Source organism: Oncorhynchus mykiss, chromosome Y (genome assembly GCF_013265735.2).
Source record: "Oncorhynchus mykiss isolate Arlee chromosome Y, USDA_OmykA_1.1, whole genome shotgun sequence".
NCBI classification, from domain to species: Eukaryota; Metazoa; Chordata; class Actinopteri; order Salmoniformes; family Salmonidae; genus Oncorhynchus; species Oncorhynchus mykiss.
In genome coordinates this window covers 10,141,177-10,160,940 of record NC_048593.1, presented here as the reverse complement: position 1 = coordinate 10,160,940, position 19,764 = coordinate 10,141,177, and the positions used below count along the sequence as shown (strand labels likewise).

Here is a 19,764-nt window from a genome sequence, read left to right as displayed (position 1 = left end):
TGGCCTTCATGTTTTTAGTATTTAGACAAGGAAATGGGAAACCCGGTGTATTCTGTAGACTAGGTCTGTAGCCAGACAGAAACAGCATTTGTCGATCTTCAACACACGTTATACTGTGAGAATCTGCAGAAATATGTTTGCATTGGGACCACAAACAGCAAGTAATTTGTGCTAAAATATAATAGAAATATGAAAACATGACAAATCATATATTATTTTTTCCTATTCAACAAAAGTGGGGGAATAGGGATTGGAATTATTGAAATGCTTTCTAAATATAGCAGCAATCATACTTACTGACAGTACAAAATTGGCACCATTTCATTTAACTGATGACAGAGAATGTTCTGCCCAGCGTCCTCTGAGCGACGCAGAGACGCCATTCAAATGCCTTCTGACTCGTTACAACTCCAGCAATAAGCACAAAATGACCAAGAAAAAGTCTTGTTTCAATTCTATTAAATTATTTTTTATTCTTTGATATTGAGAGCTCTAAATCCATCTGAGAACATCTCAGTGAGATAAGACTGCTTTTTGCTGCAATCGCTGGGTTCTCCCGTTTCATATACAGCAAGCAGAGCTGCAAGGTTCACAGCCAGCGGAAATCAATCCTTTGTACAGGATCAGCCCAAAAATATTCAAATTAGGTGTCTGATTCCACATACTGTATCTCAGCTCAGAGCAGAGAGAGGTATGTGAAGCAGGACAACTAGACCTTTCAAGGAGTGCACAGCAATTGATGTTGCACTGTTCACAGAGTGCTCTGTACACAAAAAAGAATGGATGCAACCGGTCCAGAACCTCTCAAAGTCACCTATAGTGCTTTCAGAAAGTATTCATACCACTTGACTTATGAAACATTTTGTTACAGCCTGAATTCAGAATCGATTCAGTATATATATTTTTTCTTTCACCCATCTACACACAATACACCATAATGACAAAGTGAAAACATGTTTTTCACATTTTTAGCAAATGTATTTAAAATGAAATACAGACATATCTTGATTACATACCCCTTTGCTATGACACTCCAAATTGAGTTCAGGTACATACATCATCCTTGAGACGTCGTTACAACTTGATTGGAGTCCACCTGTGGCCAGTTCAATTGTTTGGACATGATTTAGAAAGAAACACACCTGTCTATAAAGGTCCCACACTTGACAATATATGTCAGAGCAGAAACTACACCATGAAGTCCAAGAGCACACTGGTTTCCATCATTGGGAAATTCAAAAGATATGGAAAAACCCAGACTGTCTAGATCTGTCCGCCCGACCAAACTGAGCAGCCGGGCAAGAAGGACATTGGTAAGGGAGGTGACCATCAACCCAATGACTACACTGACAGAACTACAGAGTTCCTTGGCTGAGATGGGCGAACCTGCCAGAAGGGCAACAGTCTCTACAGCAATTTTGAAATCTGGGCTTCATGTGAGAGTGGCCAGATGGAAGCACATGACAGCATTCCTGGAGTTTTGCAAAAAAGGCACGTGAAAGACTCTGAGATCATAAGGCAAAAGATTATGTGGTCTGATGAGGTGGTGGCAGCATCATGCTATGGGGATGCTTTTCAGTGGCAGGGACTGGGAGAAGTGTAAAGATAGAGGAAACGATGTATGGAGCCAAATACAGGAATATCCTTGATGAGAACCTGCTTCAGAGTGCAAACGACCTTAGACTGGGGTGAATATTTTCGTTCCAACAGGACAATGACCCCAAGCATACAGCCAAAGCAACTCTGTAATGGCTTCAGAACAATAATGTGAAAGTCCTTGATTGGCCCAGCCAAAGCCCAGACTTGAATCTCATTGACAATCTGTGGAAAGACTTGAAGATTGCTGTTCACTCCTACTCCCCATCTAACTTAACAAAGCTTGAGAAAATGTGTAAGGAAGAATGGGAGAAAATCCTCAAATCCAGATGTTCAAAGCTGTACAGACAGACACAATCAAATCAAATTGTACTGGTCACATACACACGGTTAGCAGATGTTAATGTGAAATGCTTGTGCTTCTAGTTCCAACAGTGCAGTAATATCTAACAAGTAAACTAAAACTTTCACAACGACTACCTTACACACAAATGTAAAGGGATGGATATAAATATATGAATGAGCGATGGCCATGCGGCATAGGCAAGATGCAGTAGATAGTATTGAATACAGTATATGCATAGGAGATGAGTAATGTGGGATATGTAGACATTATTAATAAAGTGGCTTTATTTAAAGTGTTACTGGTGATAGCTTTATCAAATCCATTTATTCAAATGATTAAGGTGGCCAGTGATTTGAGTCTGTTTGCAGCCACTCTATGTTAGTGATGGCTGTTTAACAGTCTGATGGCCTTGAGATAGAAGCTGCTTTTCAGTCTCTCAGTCCCAGCTTTGTACTGACCTCGCCTTCTGGATGATAGCGGGGGTGAACAGGCAGTGGATGGAGACAATTTCAGTTTGTCCATCATGTGTACGCCGAGGAACTTAAAACTTTACAACTTCTCCACTACTGTCCCGTTGATGTGGATGGGGGAAATGCTCCCTCTGCTGTTTTCTGAAGTCCACGATCATCTCCTTCATTTTGTTGACGTTGAGTGAGAGGTTATTTTCCTGACACCACACTCCAAGGGCCCTCACCTCCTCCCTGTAGGCCATCTCATCGTTGTTCGTAATCAAGCCTACCACTCTGGTGTCATCTGCAAACTTGATGATTGAGATGGAGGCCTGCATGGCCACGCAGTCATGGGTGAACAGGGAGTACAGGAGAGGGCTGAGAACGCAACCTTGTGGGGCCCCAGTGTTGAGGATCAGCAGGGTGGAGATGTTGTTTCCTACCCTCACCACCTGGGGGCTGCCGGTCAGAAAGTCCATGGACCCAGCTGCACAGGGCGGGGTCGAGACCCAGGGACTCAAGCTTAATGACAAGTTCGGAGGGTACTATGGTGTTAAATTCTGAGCGGTAATCTATGAACAGCATTCTTATAGGTATCCCTCTTGTCCAGATGGGATAGGACAGTGTGCAGTGTGATGGCGAATGTGTCGTCTGTGGACCTATTGGGGTGGTAAGTAAATTGGAGAGGGTCTAGGGTATCAGGAGGTGATATCATCCTTGACAAGTCTCTCAAAGCACTTCATGATGACCGAAGTGAGTGCTATGGGGCGATAGTCATTTAGTTCAGTTACCTTAGCTTTCTTGGGAACAGGAACAATGGTGGCCATCTTGAAGCATGTAGGCACAACAGACTGGATAGGGATTGATTGAATATGTCCGTAAACACACCAGCCAGCTAGTCTGCGCATGCTCTGAGGACGCGCAGCCTTGCGAGTGTTAACACGTTTAAATGTTTTACTCACGTTAGCAACGGAGAAGGAGAGCCCACAGGCTTTGGTAGAGGGCCATGCCAGTGGCACTGTATTGTCCTCAAAGCAAGCAAAGAAGTTGTTTTATTTGTCTAGGAGCAAGAACTCGATGTCTGCGACGGGGGTCAGTTTTCTTTTTGTCTAGAGCGTAATATGCTGAATGGTATGCTGAATGGTGTGCTTGCCTTCTAAGTCTGACCAGTACGCCACTCCGTCTGCCTCTCCTGCGGCGGCCAGAGTGTTTTGGGTCGGCTCTGGGATAAGATCCCATGTCCAGCGTGGAGGTCCGAACAAAGGATCCGCATTGGGAAAGTAATTTTCCTGCTCGTAATGTTGGTATGTTGCCGTTGCTTTTATATCCAATAGTTCTTCCCGGCTGTATGTAATAACACTTGAGATTTTCTTGGCTAACAATGTAAGAAATAACACATAAAAAACACATTATTGAATAGTTTCCTAAGGACCTGAAGCGAGGCGACCATCTCTCGGGCCTCCTCATGATCAGGGCTCGGACTAAAAACATCCAAAAACCCGAGACAACGCTGTAATCGCCGCCAAAGGTGCATCTACAAAGTGTTGACTCGGGGTGGGAATACTTATGTAAGTGAGATATTTATTGGTTTCCTTTCAATAAATTTGGTAAAATTTAAAAAACTAGGTTTCCACATTACGGTGTAGATGCGTGAGACAAAAATATAAATGTAATCCCTTTTGAATTCAAGCTGCAACACAAGAACATGTGAAATACGTCAAGTCAGGGTTTCCGAAACTCGGCCCTCAGGACCCCAAGGGGTGCGCATTTTGGTTTTTACTTTAGAACTACACCGCTGATTCAAATGATCAACAAATCATCAAGCTTTGATCATTTGAATAAGCTGTTTAGTGTTAAGGGTAAAAGCCAAAACTTGCACCCCTTGGGGTCCCGAGGACAGAGTTTGGGAATCACTGAGTCAAGGGGTATAAATACTTTCCGAAGGCACTGTAAATAGGGGACTTTAATAGAAACATATTGTCTTGCAGCACTGGAAGAATTTGCATTTCGCTTCCTGTAGGTCTTTTCCATTCCTTGGTTAGCTAGTGTAAATGAGAAGATGGCCCTGGAAATGACAAGATGGAGTCTCCCAGCTCTGTTAGCTTACAGATATAATACGTTCACATTTTATTATTTATTGACATTTTTATTTATCCGTTTTTTCAGGTAAGTTGACTGAGAACACGTTCTCATTTACAGCAACGACCTGGGGAATAGTTACAGGAGAGAGGAGGGGATGAATGAGCCAATTGTAAACTGCGGATTATTAGGTGACCGTGATGGTTTGAGGGCAAGATTGGGAATTTAGCCAGGACACCGGGGTTAACACCCCTACTCTTACGATAAGTGCCATGGGATCTTTAATGACCTCAGAGAGGCAGGACCCCCGTTTAACGTCCCATCCGAAAGACGGCACCCTACACAGAGCAGTGTCCCCAATCACTGCCCTGGGGCATTGGGATATTCTTTAGACCAGAGGAAAGAGTGCCTCCTACTGGCCCTCCAACGCCACTTCCAGCAGCATCTGGTCTCCCATCCAGGGACTGACCAGGACCAGACGCTCTATTAGAACAGACGCTCTTACTCAGAGCGACATACATGCACAATTAGGGTTAAGTCCCTTGCTCAATGGCACATCGACAGATTTTTCCCCGAGTTGACTCAGAGATTCACCCCAGCAATATTTCAATTATTTTCCCAATGCTCTTAACTGCTAAGCTACCTCCCCTCAAAGCCCCTCTTCCTCCTAAAATAAAATGGCTTACTGGGAGCGATACTTCCACAACGCAAAGCCCTCTCCTGCGTGTCTTTTTTTTAACCACAGCTTTGATCAACCCCCGCCCCCCCCATCCCCACCAACCCCCGCCCCCTCTCCATCCACTGCCTGTGTTCGGTGTTCCTGTTCTGGTTTGAACGTGGTATTTGATAAAGAGAAGGCCCTTTTCCAGCTCTTTTTGAACAGCCAGAGGAACAGAACGCCAAAAGGTCCGGGAAGCTTCTCACTAATACATGTCTTGGTTTCACTTCCTAAATAGCACAGTATACTGGCTCCTGCAGCGGCTGCTCAGGAGGAACAATCCTCTCTGTTCCCCCTCTCTTCCTCACTTTCTTTTTCATTCTCTCTTGTTTTGTGTGTTAACGAGAGAATGAGCAGAAAAGGAGTAGCGAACAGAATGAAAGGGAGCGTTGCAATGGAATCGTTTGCCTGGCTACCCAAACTCCTTGCCCCGGAGGTAAAGCAGCGTTTTTAAAATGTGCCGTAGGCTTTGATACTCTGATTGGTTAAAGATGATCTAACCGTTGATGACTTTGTTTTGCACAACAACCCTCATTTTGACTTCAGCCACAAACGACTTCAGCCATGGCAGTCTCAGACTGAAGTATGTAGCGAACGTAGAACTCAGTTTGCGTCATCATGGCTTTGTGAGAGAATAAGACGAGAAGGGGAGAAGCGAGAGAACGGGAGAAGAGCAGGAGGGAAAGCGTTGTGAAAACATGTAGATTCTGTGTGTAGTTTAATGAAGGCTCAGTTGAACAAATCCATGGAAAATATGGAACATTTGTCAGTTATCTTTTCCCAGTGCTTGGTAATAGGTTTCTTCAGCTCGACAAGTACACATTTTCTCACACTCTCAGGTCACATCCCAAATGACCAAACATGTGTTAGGTAGAGGGGAGAGACTGTCAGTCAACACTCACTCTGTCTAACCCACTTCCTGAGCCCTTTCATACAGCCTGTCAGTCGAGCAGCCTCAGACAGAGACAAATATCCAGTACTGTAAACCCTGTCTGCACTGTATTGTGTCGTATCTTAACTGTATGAGTCCGCCCTTCTGTGTTCAGGTCCTGCCCCAGAGTAGTTTTGTCAGGGTGCGCATACGTGTGCCAAGTCAAGTGTGTCACAGAGTGTGTTTTGGGCTGTTTATTAGTGTCCGTTGACTACAGTACTGTTTGAGTGTACTTTTAGTCTGCTTTTAGCAGAGCTTTGATTTACTTTGAAGTAAAGGAATACAGGTGGAATCTGTCATCGACACAGACACGGTGGAGCGGAATAAAGATAGGAATGTAATAAACCACAAGGTTATGAATTCAAATCCCAGGTAGGGACATTTACTGTATAAATGAACATACACAACATATTGTATGTTAAAAGCAGTAATTGAACATGTGGGTGTCCCTAACCTACATTTACTCAAGTAAAAAAATGTTTAGTTCAGGTTATACTTTGACTGAAAAGTTTTGTAAATTAAAAAAGGCTGTGGAACCAGTGACTAAATGATAATTAGTTGAATCAACTATATTCATTTTACAGTGTTGCTCTGTCTTCAATGTTCAGGTCCTGACCCAAACTCCCCTGTCCTCGTCTCTGAGACTCTTGTCTCAGACTAGTGTCGAGTGTGTTTCAGTATGTTAGGCAACATGTCTGTAGCGTGTAGTACCTCACCTGTATGAGACGTCCTTGCTCTGTCTGCAGTGTGTTCAGGTCCTGTCCCAAACTCCCCTGGCCTCGCCTCAGAGACTCGTAGTCCATTTTCAGCTGACCAGCGTGGGCCGACAGTTTGGCCACCTCTTCAGCTAGATTGACCAGCAGTGCCCGGTCCTGACCTTTGACGGACTTCAGGTCAGCGTCGTGGTCAGTCAGCGAGTGGAGCAGCGATGTCTGCACCCCCTCCAGGCGCAGGAAGTTCCCATTGTAGTCAGGACAGTTGGGGTCAATAAATATGTTGATGCGCGAGCCATCGCCCCTTTCCACGGTGACCAGGGCGTTGGCCTCGTCCTGATTGGTGGAGATGTGGGGAGGGCCGTCGGACATGGGCGGGGCCTGGTTGTGGTTCATGAAGAGGATGGTGCCGGTTACCGTGACGGCGAGTAGGACGGCTACGAACAGGAGGATGGTGCACAGAAGGTAGCTGCAGCTCATCCTCTATGGAAGGCAGGGACAAAAAGAAAAGTGGAATGTTAGAGCAAGATTATTTTCAGAATCTTTCTGGATATTTCTGTAGCTTCGTCATTTGGTGACCTCTAATTGAATATTAGCAGTGTTTACAGGTTTTTAATATTTTAAAGGTGTCACATTTCACAACTCGTCCTTGATCAAATCGTTTTTGTTCGGAGCAATTTCTCTCTCCTATATCTCATTAACCACCATAAACTACTCCTGTATCAAAACCTAATCTGCAACAAAACGCACACATCGGAAGTCTGAAAGTTGGAAGAAGCTCGATATAAGACATGTTTTCTGCAACATGTGTAGTTTTTGAAGAGAAGAAAAGAGATAAGTAGCTTATTGAAGAGAATGTTGAAAAGAGTCCCAGTTTAAAACACCTCTGGGGATAAAACACAGCAGGGAGCCAGGTTCAATTCTCACTCCCACTTCAGAGAGAGGAGAGAGAAGGGGAGAGAGAGCATCGGAGAGAGAGAAAGTGTGAGAGAGGCAGTGAAAGGGAAAGTGTGAGACACAGAAATAAGTGAGTAGGAGATACAGATGAAGATAGAGAGATAAAGTGTTGGAGAAGAGAGAGAAAGCAAGAATGTGCAAGAAATATAGAGAAAGGGAGAAAATTCTGACACTGCCATGGTGTCATTAACCAAAACTAAAAAAAGCTTTCACAATCGGGAGCCATATTGTCACTCAGGGATACATTGCCATTATCATCTGTTTATAGAGGAGATAGAGGAGAGAGCAGTGTGTCCTACTCTACCATTTCACAATTAATGACTCATATCTCCCTATATCCACCTTCACATTAACTTTTTATGGCAGGGGGGCAGTATTGAGTAGCTTGGATGAATAAGGTGCCTAAAGTAAACGGCCTGCTCCTCAGTCTCAGTTTCTAATATATGCATGTTATTATTAGTATTGGATATAAAACACTCTATAAAGTTTCTAAAACTGTTTGAATTATGTCTGTGAGTATAACAGAACTCATATTGGCAGGCAAAATCATGAGTTGAAATCAAAACAGGAAGTCAGAAATCTGAGCTCGAATGTATTCACCAGAGTCCCCAAAGAAATCCCCTTGAGATATGAATGATGTTGCACTGCCTAGGGGTTCCAATAGATGTCAACCATCAATATAAATTATAATGAGACTTCTATGATGTTGTGGGAGTGAATGATAGCAGAATCAGTCAGGTGTCTGGCAGTCAGCCATTTTCTGATCATGTTTATTCCTCGTGGTAGTCACTTGCGTTCCATTGCTCACGAAGACAAGAAGGAGTCTCTCGATGTGCAAAACTGATAGAGACATACCCCAAGCGACTTACAGCTGTAATCGCAGCAAAAGGTGGCGCTACAAAGTATTAACTTAAGGGGGCTGAATAATTTTGCACGCCCAATTTTTCAGTTTTTGATTTGTTAAAAAAGTTTGAAATATCCAATAAATGTCGTTCCACTTCATGATTGTGTCCCACTTGTTGTTGATTCTTCACAAAAAAATACAGTTTTATATCTTTATATCTATATATATTTATATTTATATCTCTGCATTTCATTTAACACATGTGTCTTGTTAAAAGTTCAGCGACAAAGTAGGGGTGGTATACAGAAGATAGCCCTATTTGGTAAAGACCAAGTCCATATTATGGCAAGAACAGCTCACATAAGCAAAGAGAAATGACAGCCCATCATTACTTTAAGACATGAAGGTCAGTCAATATGGAGCACTTAAGAAATGTGAAAGTTTCTTCAAGTGCAGTTGCAAAAACCATCATGCACTATGATGAAACTGACTCTCATGAGGACCGCCACAGGAAAGGAAGACCCAGAGTTACCTTTGCTGCAAGAGGACAAGATCATTAGAGTTAACTGCACCTCAGATTGCAGCCCAAGTAAACGCTTCAGACACATGTCAACATCAACTGTTCAGAGGAGACTGCGTGAATCAGGCCTTCATGGTCTAATTGCTGCAAAGAAACCACTACTAAAGGACACCAATAAGAATGTTATGACTGTCCTGTGAGGATCCGAATGGGTCAGATCAGCTTGGCAATGGAAGACAGTAACCAGACCTCTCTCACCCACAGAGGGGTGAGCTGGTAGGGGCGTTGACACCTCACTTCTCTTGTAAATTAAGGAGAGAGAACATCCCTCTCCAAATCCAAACAGGAATGTTCCTTTATCTCCAGCGGAAATCCCTGCCTTGCGCGACGGCCTTTGCTGGAACCCTTAGTGAGTTCAGCTTTCAGGGTTAAATTACCCTTTGTGGTGAATAATCGCCAATGACCGTTTTGTGCTTAAATATTATTCTACAAGAATGGCTAGCTTTGCATTACATGTTAACCTAACAAAGGGAGAGCAGCCATTTTTGTTTAAAGCGAATTCCCGCGCCTTGAGCGATGGGAAGTCCCACCTTTGCTGGAATCCCTTGTGAGGGCCAACGTCTTCTCACATTTGTAACAACTGGTTACACTTTAATAATATCGAACCAACCCTAAATGATTGGATATCATTGTCTTATTCAATTTAACAAGGAAGTTAAATTGCCAAACAAACCTTTTAACCAGATTGATCACTCAGATAAGGACCAAATGAATTTAGTCCAACCAATGAGGCATTTTAATCTTGTCAATCTGAACCTAGGTACAGCGACGCCTTCAGGTTAATTAAAGTTTAATTCCCAGATAGCCTATACAGGTATGATTAATCATTAACATTGCTTAATCAATTACATTTGCTTTTGCAAATTCATTGATGTCCAACTCCCACATTACCGATCGAGTATCGATGATTCATTAACGTCTATAAATAGATTGAAATCATTTTTGCAGCTTTCAACGACACAAAACCCCATTTCTTTTAATGATCATAATAATGAGCAAGCTATCAGAGGGGGTGCCCCCCTTCCCCCACAAATATACAGTGCCTTGCGAAAGTATTCGGCCCCCTTGAACTTTGCGACCTTTTGCCACATTTCAGGCTTCAAACATAAAGATATAAAACTGTATTTTTTTGTGAAGAATCAACAACAAGTGGGACACAATCATGAAGTGGGACGACATTTATTGGATATTTCAAACTTTTTTAACAAATCAAAAACTGAAAAATTGGGCGTGCAAAATTATTCAGCCCCCTTAAGTTAATACTTTGTAGCGCCACCTTTTGCTGAGATTACAGCTGTAAGTCGCTTGGGGTATGTTTCAATCAGTTTTGCACATCGAGAGACTGAAATGTTTTCCCATTCCTTCTTGCAAAACAGCTCGAGCTCAGTGAGGTTGGATGGAGAGCATTTGTGAACAGCAGTTTTCAGTTCTTTCCACAGATTCTCGATTGGATTCAGGTCTGGACTTTGACTTGGCCATTCTAACACCTGGATATGTTTATTTTTGAACCATTCCATTGTAGATTTTGCTTTATGTTTTGGATCATTGTCTTGTTGGAAGACAAATCTCCGTCCCAGTCTCAGGTCTTTTGCAGACTCCATCAGGTTTTCTTCCAGAATGGTCCTGTATTTGGCTCCATCCATCTTCCCATCAATTTTAACCATCTTCCCTGTCCCTGCTGAAGAAAAGCATGCCCAAACCATGATGCTGCCACCACCATGTTTGACAGTGGGGATGGTGTGTTCAGGGTGTTGCTTTTACGCCAAACATAACGTTTTGCATTGTTGCCAAAAAGTTCAATTTTGGTTTCATCTGACCAGAGCACCTTCTTCCACATGTTTGGTGTGTCTCCCAGGTGGCTTGTGGCAAACTTTAAACAACACTTTTTATGGATATCTTTAAGAAATGGCTTTCTTCTTGCCACTCTTCCATAAAGGCCAGATTTGTGCAATATACGACTGATTGTTGTCCTATGGACAGAGTCTCCCACCTCAGCTGTAGATCTCTGCAGTTCATCCAGAGTGATCATGGGTCTCTTGGCTGCATCTCTGATCAGTCTTCTCCTTGTATGAGCTGAAAGTTTAGAGGGACGGCCAGGTCTTGGTAGATTTGCAGTGGTCTGATACTCCTTCCATTTCAATATTATCGCTTGCACAGTGCTCCTTGGGATGTTTAAAGCTTGGGAAATCTTTTTGTATCCAAATCCGGCTTTAAACTTCTTCACAACAGTATCTCGGACCTGCCTGGTGTGTTCCTTGTTCTTCATGATGCTCTCTGCGCTTTTAACGGACCTCTGAGACTATCACAGTGCAGGTGCATTCATACGGAGACTTGATTACACACAGGTGGATTGTATTTATCATCATTAGTCATTTAGGTGTGTGTGTGTGTGTTTGTTCACTCAACATTTTTAGTCTGTGTTGGATTTAGGGATGTGCAAACTTCTATATAGTAATCCTCACTTGTGTTTCATCTGCACACACACATCCACACAGAGTACACAGAGAAAGCATTTGCATCCAAACTCATTGGAGAGGAACAAAGCCAAGAGGTACATAACACAAACAAATAGTTTGATTCCTGACAATAACAGAGTCCAGGAGTAGAGGATGCTGCTGGGTGAGGAAGGAAAGTAGGTGGGGACAGATAGATGAGATATCTATATATTAGAGAGAGTTACAGAAGATGGTGGGGTTAGACTAGTTGAGTGTGAAGAAGTGTTTCTGGTAGTGGTAAACGTGGCAAGGTTAAGAGAAAATCAAATCAATTATGATTATCATGCCTCATAGCATTTTTTTTTCATTTTGTCTGTTTTCTCTGTGGTTTCTTCTGTTTTTCCTTCCACTTTTATATATGGAGGTACGAAGGGTAGGTTATCTCAAAATGAATGGGGGAAGGGACAGGAATTATAGGGCTTGGGTATAAGAAGTAATAAAATAGAAAAGGCTTAACTTGGTTTTTCTACAGGAGAGTGGGGCAAAAAAGTATTTAGTCAGCCACCAATTGTGCAAGTTCTCCCACTTAAAAAGATGAGAGGCCTGTAATTTTCATCATTGGTACACTTCAACTATGACATACAAAATGAGGAAAAAAAATCAAGGAAATCACATTGTAGGATTTGTAATGAATTTATTTGCAAATTATGGTGGAAAATCTAAGTATTCGGTCACCTACAAACAAGCAAGATTTATGGCTCTCACAGACCTGTAACTTCTTTAAGAGGCTCCTCTGTCCTCCACTCATTACCTGTATTAATGGCACCTGTTTGAACTTGTTATCAGTATAAAAGACACCTGTCCACAACCTCAAACAGTCACACTCAACTCCACTAAGGCCAAGACCAAAGAGCTGTCAAAGGACACCAGAAACAAAATTGTAGACCTGCACCAGGCTGGGAAGACTGAATCTGCAATAGGTAAGCAGCTTGGTTTGAATAAATCAACTGTGGGAGCAATTATTAGGAAATGGAAGACATACAAGACCACTGATAATCTCCCTACCATGAGTAACACACTACGTCGCCAGGGACTCAAATCCTGCAGTGCCAGACGTGTCCCCCTGCTTAAGCCAGTACATGTCCAGGCCCGTCTGAAGTTTGCTAGAGAGCATTTGGATGATCCAGAAGAAGATTGGGAGAATGTCATATGGTCAGATGAAACCAAAATAGAACTTTTTGGTAAAAACTCAACTCGTCATGTTTGGAGGGCAAAGAATGCTGAGTTGCATCCAAAGAACACCATACCTACTGTAAAGCATGGAGGTGGAAACATCATGCTTTGGGGCTGTATTTCTGCAATGGGACCAGGACGACTGATGCGTGTAAAGGAAAGAATGAATGGGGCCATGTATCATGAGCATTTGAGTGAAAACCTCCTTCCATCAGCAAGGGCATTGAAGATGCCTGGCCTAGCCAGTCTCCAGATCTCTGGCCTAGCCAGTCTCCAGATCTCAACCCCCATAGAATATCTTTGGAGGGAGTTGAAGCTCCGTGTTGCCCAGCATTAGCCCCAAAACATCACTGCTCTAGAGGAGATCTGCATGGAGGAATGGGCCAAAATACCAGCAACAGTGTGTGAAAACCTTGTGAAGACTTACAGAAAACGTTTGACCTCTGTCATTGCCAACAAAGGGTATATAACAAAGTATTGAGATAAACTTTTGTTATTGACCAAATACTTATTTTCCACCATAATGTGCAAATAAATTCATTAAAAATGTGATTTTCTGGATTATTTTTTCTCATTTTGTCTGTCATAGTTGAAGTGTACAGATGAAAATTACAGGCCTCATCTTTTAAGTGGGAGAACTTGCACAATTGGTGGCTGACTAAATACTTTTTTGCCCCACTGTACATAGTGATGAGGCTAATGAGCTTGACTGAGTTATGTGGTGGGAGTGGCAACGTATACTCAGTCATGGTACTAATTTCAGTGCTGGGGTGGCAATTTTATCCTCAGGTTTAGGGGTGACTGTGGTATCCACAACAGAGATTGTCAATTGTCAGGTTTTATTGGTCAAGGCAGATGTTAGGTATTTTTTAATGTTTATGCTCCTACTGAGGCTAAATATTACTGTATTTTATCAAATAAAGGAAACCTTAAGACAGTGTGACCAAGAGGGGTGTATGATTTTAGGGGGGACTGGAACTGTACAGTTGATTTTACAGTTTGATTGCACTGCGGAAGAACCTCACCTGCGGTCAGCTACTTGTCAAGCTGGTTTATTAACTGAGTTTGAGCTTTCTGATGAGTGGAGAGTAAGAAATGCAAAAGTAAGGCAGTACTAATGGCTAAAAATTAATGTGCAGCAAAGTTAAACAGGTTGTCTGTATCTAAACTGTAGTAAGGTTGGAAGGTGTGACATTACTCCTGTGGCTTTTTCTGATCACCATAGTGTTACTGTTGATATTCACTTGTCCTGTCCACGAAGGTCATCACCTCATTCGTATTTTAATTTTAAGTTATTACTTGATGTCATGTTTTGTGAACGTTTTTGTTGTTTTGGGAAAAATAGAAGGCTATTAAATGGAATTTTGAGTCCTTGAGACAATGGAGGGAGGTTGGGAAGGCCAAAATATGTGTGTTTTGTCAACAGTATACTGCCCTGTCTAGTACTGAAGTTAGAGAGACTATCAGGGCCTTTGAACAGGACATCAAATCTATTCAATTGAAATTGCTCACTTAGAATGACCCCGGACTAGTTATGAACATACAGGACAAGAGACATGAACTGAGGTTTTTTACATGAAAGAGTGAAGGTTGCCTTGATTAGGTATTGTTTTGCTACCTTTAAGGTTATGGATGCTCCTAGCACTTAAAAAAAAACCTAGGGCAGTCGACATCGCACCGCAAACAGATGGTCTGCCTTCGTCTCCCTGATGGGAAAGTGACCACGGATGACGGTGAGATGCGCCAACATGCCGTGGATTTCTACACTGCCCTCTACAAGGTGAAGGGTTGTGATCCTCTGTGTGCTGAACAGTTGTTACATGGACTTCCTCAATCGAGCCCTGAGCAGAGAGCTGCTTTGGACTCTGACATTACTCTGCAGGAGCTGTCCACATCGTTTATGCAGCTCTCATCAGGCCAAGCTTCTGGCATTGATGGTTTACAATCTGACTTCTATAAGAACTTTTGGGGGTCTATTGGGGGGGGGGTTTATGAAGTGGTGTGTGAATCTTTTCATGAGGATTCTCTTCCTGTATGCTGTCAACGTGCTGTGCTTTCATTATTGCCAAAAAAGGGTTATTTGGCTTTTTTTTAAACTGGCGACCTGTTGCATTGTTGTGTGCAGAATATGAAATTATATCTAAGTGTCTCTCAAACAGGTCTTATTGTGTACCTGACTGCTCTATTTTTGATAACTTGTTTCCAATAAGTAATGTTTTAGATACTTTTAAAGTGTCTGATGTGAATGTGGGTTTGCTTTCTTTGAATCAGAAGGCTTTTGACTGTGTGAACCACAGTTTTTTTCTTGGATGAGCTTACTGAATGCTGGGGCCTCATGTATGGTGAAGGTGGTGGGGGGCGGGGGTTGAGCTGCCCCATCCCCGTCCATTGCAGTATTAGGCAGGGATGCCCAGTTTCAGGACAGTTATATTGTCTGGCAATTGAACCAGTGTTTTTTTTTTTAAGAGCAAGGCTTACTGGTTTCTCTGTGCGATGGGTTTATGAAGGGTTCCACGATAACACTGTCTGCGTATGTGGATGACGTGACAGTTTTTATTACAGGGGGTGAGGATGTTAAGGTTCTCTCAAATGCTCTAAATTGTATGATGGGGCCTCCTCAGTGTCAATTGGGAAAAGAATGATTCGCTGTGGACAGGTCAGCTTCAGATAGGGTCCGCTCCACGGTTGCCAGAGGGGCTTCAGTGGGGCAGAGATGGGATGAAGACTTTGGGAGATTTTCTAGGCTCAGATGTCTTTCAAGAAAATAACTGTGAGGGTGTAGTGCAGAAGTTGTGTGCTAGATTGTCTAAGTGAAAATGGGTACTATCCCATCTGTCTTATAGGGGAAGGGTGCTGGTAGCCAATAACCTAGCCACCTCTATCCTGTGGCACATACAGAGACCAGGGGGCTTGATACAAGAGCTTCAGAGGACCCTTGCCAATTTCTTCTGGTCTGGACAACATTGTATTAAAGCTGCAGCCCTATACCTGCCACTGCACAAGGGTGGGTAAGGCCTGGTGGGCATTTCTTCTAGGATCATGGCTTTCTGGCTTCAAGCAGCCCAGAGACAGTTGTACTGTGACGGTTCCAGTTGGGTTGATACAGCCTACACATTGATGAGGAGAGCGGGCTGTTTGGGTTTAGACAAGCCCATTTTCCTCTTAAAGCTAGAGGGGGGATTTGTCTGGCCTGACTACATTCTATGAGTCTGTTATGTAGGCTTGGAGAGTTTTCAACATGTCCTATAAGGCCGGCACGCTGGGATGTGGCTTTTTGAAGAGCCTCTGTTTTATAACACTGTCATCCAGTCCCGTGCTATGGGTTCAGCCAGCCTACGTTCATGTCTGTTAGGTGTGGGGTGTACCAAGCTGGGTCATCTGATGCGCAGCAGGAGCAGATCGTTGGAGGAGCTGGGAGAAAGAGCGGGGATCTGGACCTCTCCTACTGAAGAAGGCCATAGCTGAGGTCTGCAATTCCTTGCCAGTACTTACTCGGCAGTATGCGACTGATACTTCCATCTCTGATTGGTGGACGGAGGGTCTGGATTGTGTGTTCCCTGCGCTGAATGTTAGTGCTTTTGAGGGGGCATTAGATGAGGACATGGGGATGCTGCTTTCCTTTGATACCCCGGAGCTGGGGGAGATAAAGCCGGTGGGAAAGAAGACAATGTACACAATATGTGTAAAAGTGTCCCGTGCTTCTTCCCTGGAAGGGGTAAAATCGACGAGGTGGGCAGGTGTGTTTGGTCCAGGCACCTCCCCAAAAGGCTGTTGGTGGTCTTTATATAAACCGCCTATTGATAAGAGGACAGCTGACCTCCAATGGAGGATAATACATGGAGCTATAGCCACCAATATGCATCTGGTACACCTGGATCCTACTGTTGGGGAGGGGTGTCTATTCTGTGCTGAGTCAAACTCTGGCTCATCTTTTTTTTACAGTGTTCCAGGTTGGTCAGGATGTTTGACCTTATCACTAGTTTGTTCTCAGCTCTGGGAGAGCTTTTCTCTTCCCAACTTTGGACCAAAGTACAGGTTTAGTTGAAGGGGTGTAGTTCTCTTAATTAACTTTGTGTCAGGGGCAGCTAAATTAGCAATTTGGAAGTCACGAAAGAAGAGTATTCAGGGACAGGGATCTGTGGACGTGGTGGGCATGCTGGAGGGGATGTTGGCAGCGATACTGAGGGATGAGTTTGCCTATTACAAACTGGTTAATAACATAGGGCTGTTTATGAGGATACGGGAAATTCAGAGGTTGTTTTGTTTAGTTGCTGTGAAGGATGATTTGGTGTTGTGTTTTTAACCCTTGTGTGGTGTTCGGGTCTGTGGGACCCGTTTTCAATGTTTATTAAAAGAAAAATGATACAATAAATTATTTTTTCCAACCTATTTTTCCAACCTTCCAGACTAATTGGCCTTGGCTCATTTTCTGTAATGAACATGTAAAATAACCCATTTTTATTGAGTGCACACTGTGCACCCCCCTACACATTTATATGACATATGTGGTGTTCGGGTTCACTGAACCCAAGGGTAGCAAAAGTGTGGAAAAGTGTGTGTGTGAAGGTGAAAACAAGTAAAAATGACAACTTTGTCTTCCTCCTCCCTGGGTATGATGTTTCAACACCAAGAACCTGTCTGTCTCCCTGCCTGTCTGCCGCTTTTCTCGCACTCTTTACCCTTTGTAGTGTGTGAAACTACACAAGGACCTGCACAATGTTATTACAATACATTATTAGGAAACATTATTTCGATACATTGTTTAAAAAAATCCAGTGTTTTACAGCACTCTACCCCAGCCAGGTGCAAATTGGTGGAGGGACACAACAAATAAATAGCCTTGCATGTGTGTCTCCTTACCACAATCAATCAGTATCGCAAAAATAATTTCTGCTCAGAGGGCCTTACACATTTCTTTTGCAGAGAGAGATGTTAGTGTGGAAGGAGCGTCTCCTACTTTAGAAAATTAAGAATTTTCAGAATATGAGGATCATGTCTCTGTCAGTTTGTGAAATTAAATGGTCTTCTTGCCCAAGGAAGGAGCCACACGGCATAGCTGCCAATGTGATAAGGATGCAACCAGGGCCGACACGGATGGCGGTTACTCATGTGCAGGACATAAAGTCTTCTTTTGAACTGATCATCCCAGACACCATCCAGAAAATCATTCTGGACTGCACTAATTTGGAGGGAAGGTATGTTTTTGGAGACGGATAGATTGAGATCGGCCTAAGTCATTTACATGCATATTTTGGGGTTCTTATCCTTGATGGTGTTTTCAGATCCAATGGGGAATCCACCGAATCCCTTTGGGAGACAGAAACTGGCAGATAATTTGTCTTTGCAACAATGTCTCTGGAAAACTTCCACATTATTTCCAGGATTATCTGCTTCCAGAACTGAGACACCAGACCAGCTAGGCAGCAGAGAGACAAGCTAGCTGCAATCAGGTCAGTGTGGGACAAATGGGTGGACCGCCTTCACTTGTTTTACAACCCTGGGCCAAACGTTACTGTTGATGAGCAGCTTATGCCATTTAAGGGAACGCTGCCCCTTCAGGCAGTACATACCATCTAAAATATGGAACCAAGATCTGGGTTGCCTGTGATGCTGCTTCATCATATGTGTGGAACTTGTAAGTGTATACAGGGAAACCAGATGGAGGAGCCCCTGAGAAGAACCAAGGGACGCAGGTTGTCCCAGATGTGACACCTGAACTCCGTGGCCACAATATCACATGCGATAACTTTTTTACTTCGCACAAGCTGGGACAGGAGCTCCTCAAGAGGAAGCTGACTATGGTAGGAACAGTATGAAAAACAAGCCAGAGTTCCCACCTCAGTTGTTGAATACACGGAACAGGCCTATAAATTTTGTTTGTGTTCACGGCCGACACGTCCCTAGTGTCCTACGTGCCAAAGAAAAGCAGAAATATGGTACTCATGAGTACGCTGCATAGGGATGGAAGAATCTGTGGCCAGGAACATCAAAAAACAGAAATCATAATGGATTACAATGCTACAAAAAGAGAGGTGGACAATTTAGACAAGCTGGTGACTGGCTACAACTGCAAAAGAAGAACCCTACGCTGGTCACTTGTGATATTCTTGGACATCTCAGCGTACAACGTGTTGATCATCTGGATGGCGTTGAACCCAGATTGGAACAGAGGGAAGCTCCAGAGGAGACAGCTCTTTCTAGAGGAGCTGGGCAGAGCATTGGTAAGACCTCAAATCCAGAGGAGACAACATATCCCAAGGACCCCAGCTTCTGCAGCCATCGTGAGCAGGAGAAAACTGGCGCCGCATCTGCCCGACCCACAGAACCAACAACTCCAATATTGGACATAAGTGTGAGTGATGTTTCTGCATGTGTGTCTGACTATCCTACCTTGACCTGATGTAATTATACAGTGCCTTGCGGAAGTATTCGGCCCCCTTGAACTTTGCAACCTTTTGCCACATTTCAGGCTTCAAACATAAAGATATAAAACAGTATTTTTTTGTGAAGAATCAACAACAAGTGGGACACAATCATGAAGTGGAACGACATTTATTGGATATTTCAAACTTTTTTAACAAATCAAAAACTGAAATTTGGCGTGCAAAATTATTCAGCCCCCTTAAGTTAATACTTTGTAGCGCCACCTTTTGCTGCGATTACTGCTGTAAGTCGCTTGGGGTATGTCTCTATCAGTTTTGCACATCGAGAGACTGAATTTTTTTCCCATTCCTCCTTGCAAAACAGCTCGAGCTCAGTGAGGTTGGATGGAGAGCATTTGTGAACAGTAGTTTTCAGTTCTTTCCACAGATTCTCGATTGGATTCAGGTCTGGACTTTGACTTGGCCATTCTAACACCTGGATATGTTTATTTTTGAACCAT

At 43.3% G+C, this 19,764-nt stretch overlaps 1 protein-coding gene across 1 annotated transcript in view; it reads right to left on the bottom strand.

The window, feature by feature from the left end:
* The window catches only part of LOC110509604 (fibrinogen C domain containing 1), a 245,602-nt gene that overhangs the window by 148,828 nt on the left and 77,010 nt on the right, over window positions 1-19,764 (bottom strand). The window contains exon 3 of the mRNA XM_021590592.2: window positions 6,836-7,315. Within this exon, the coding sequence (XP_021446267.1) occupies window positions 6,836-7,315 (480 nt within the window). The remainder of the gene's footprint in view (window positions 1-6,835; window positions 7,316-19,764) is intronic.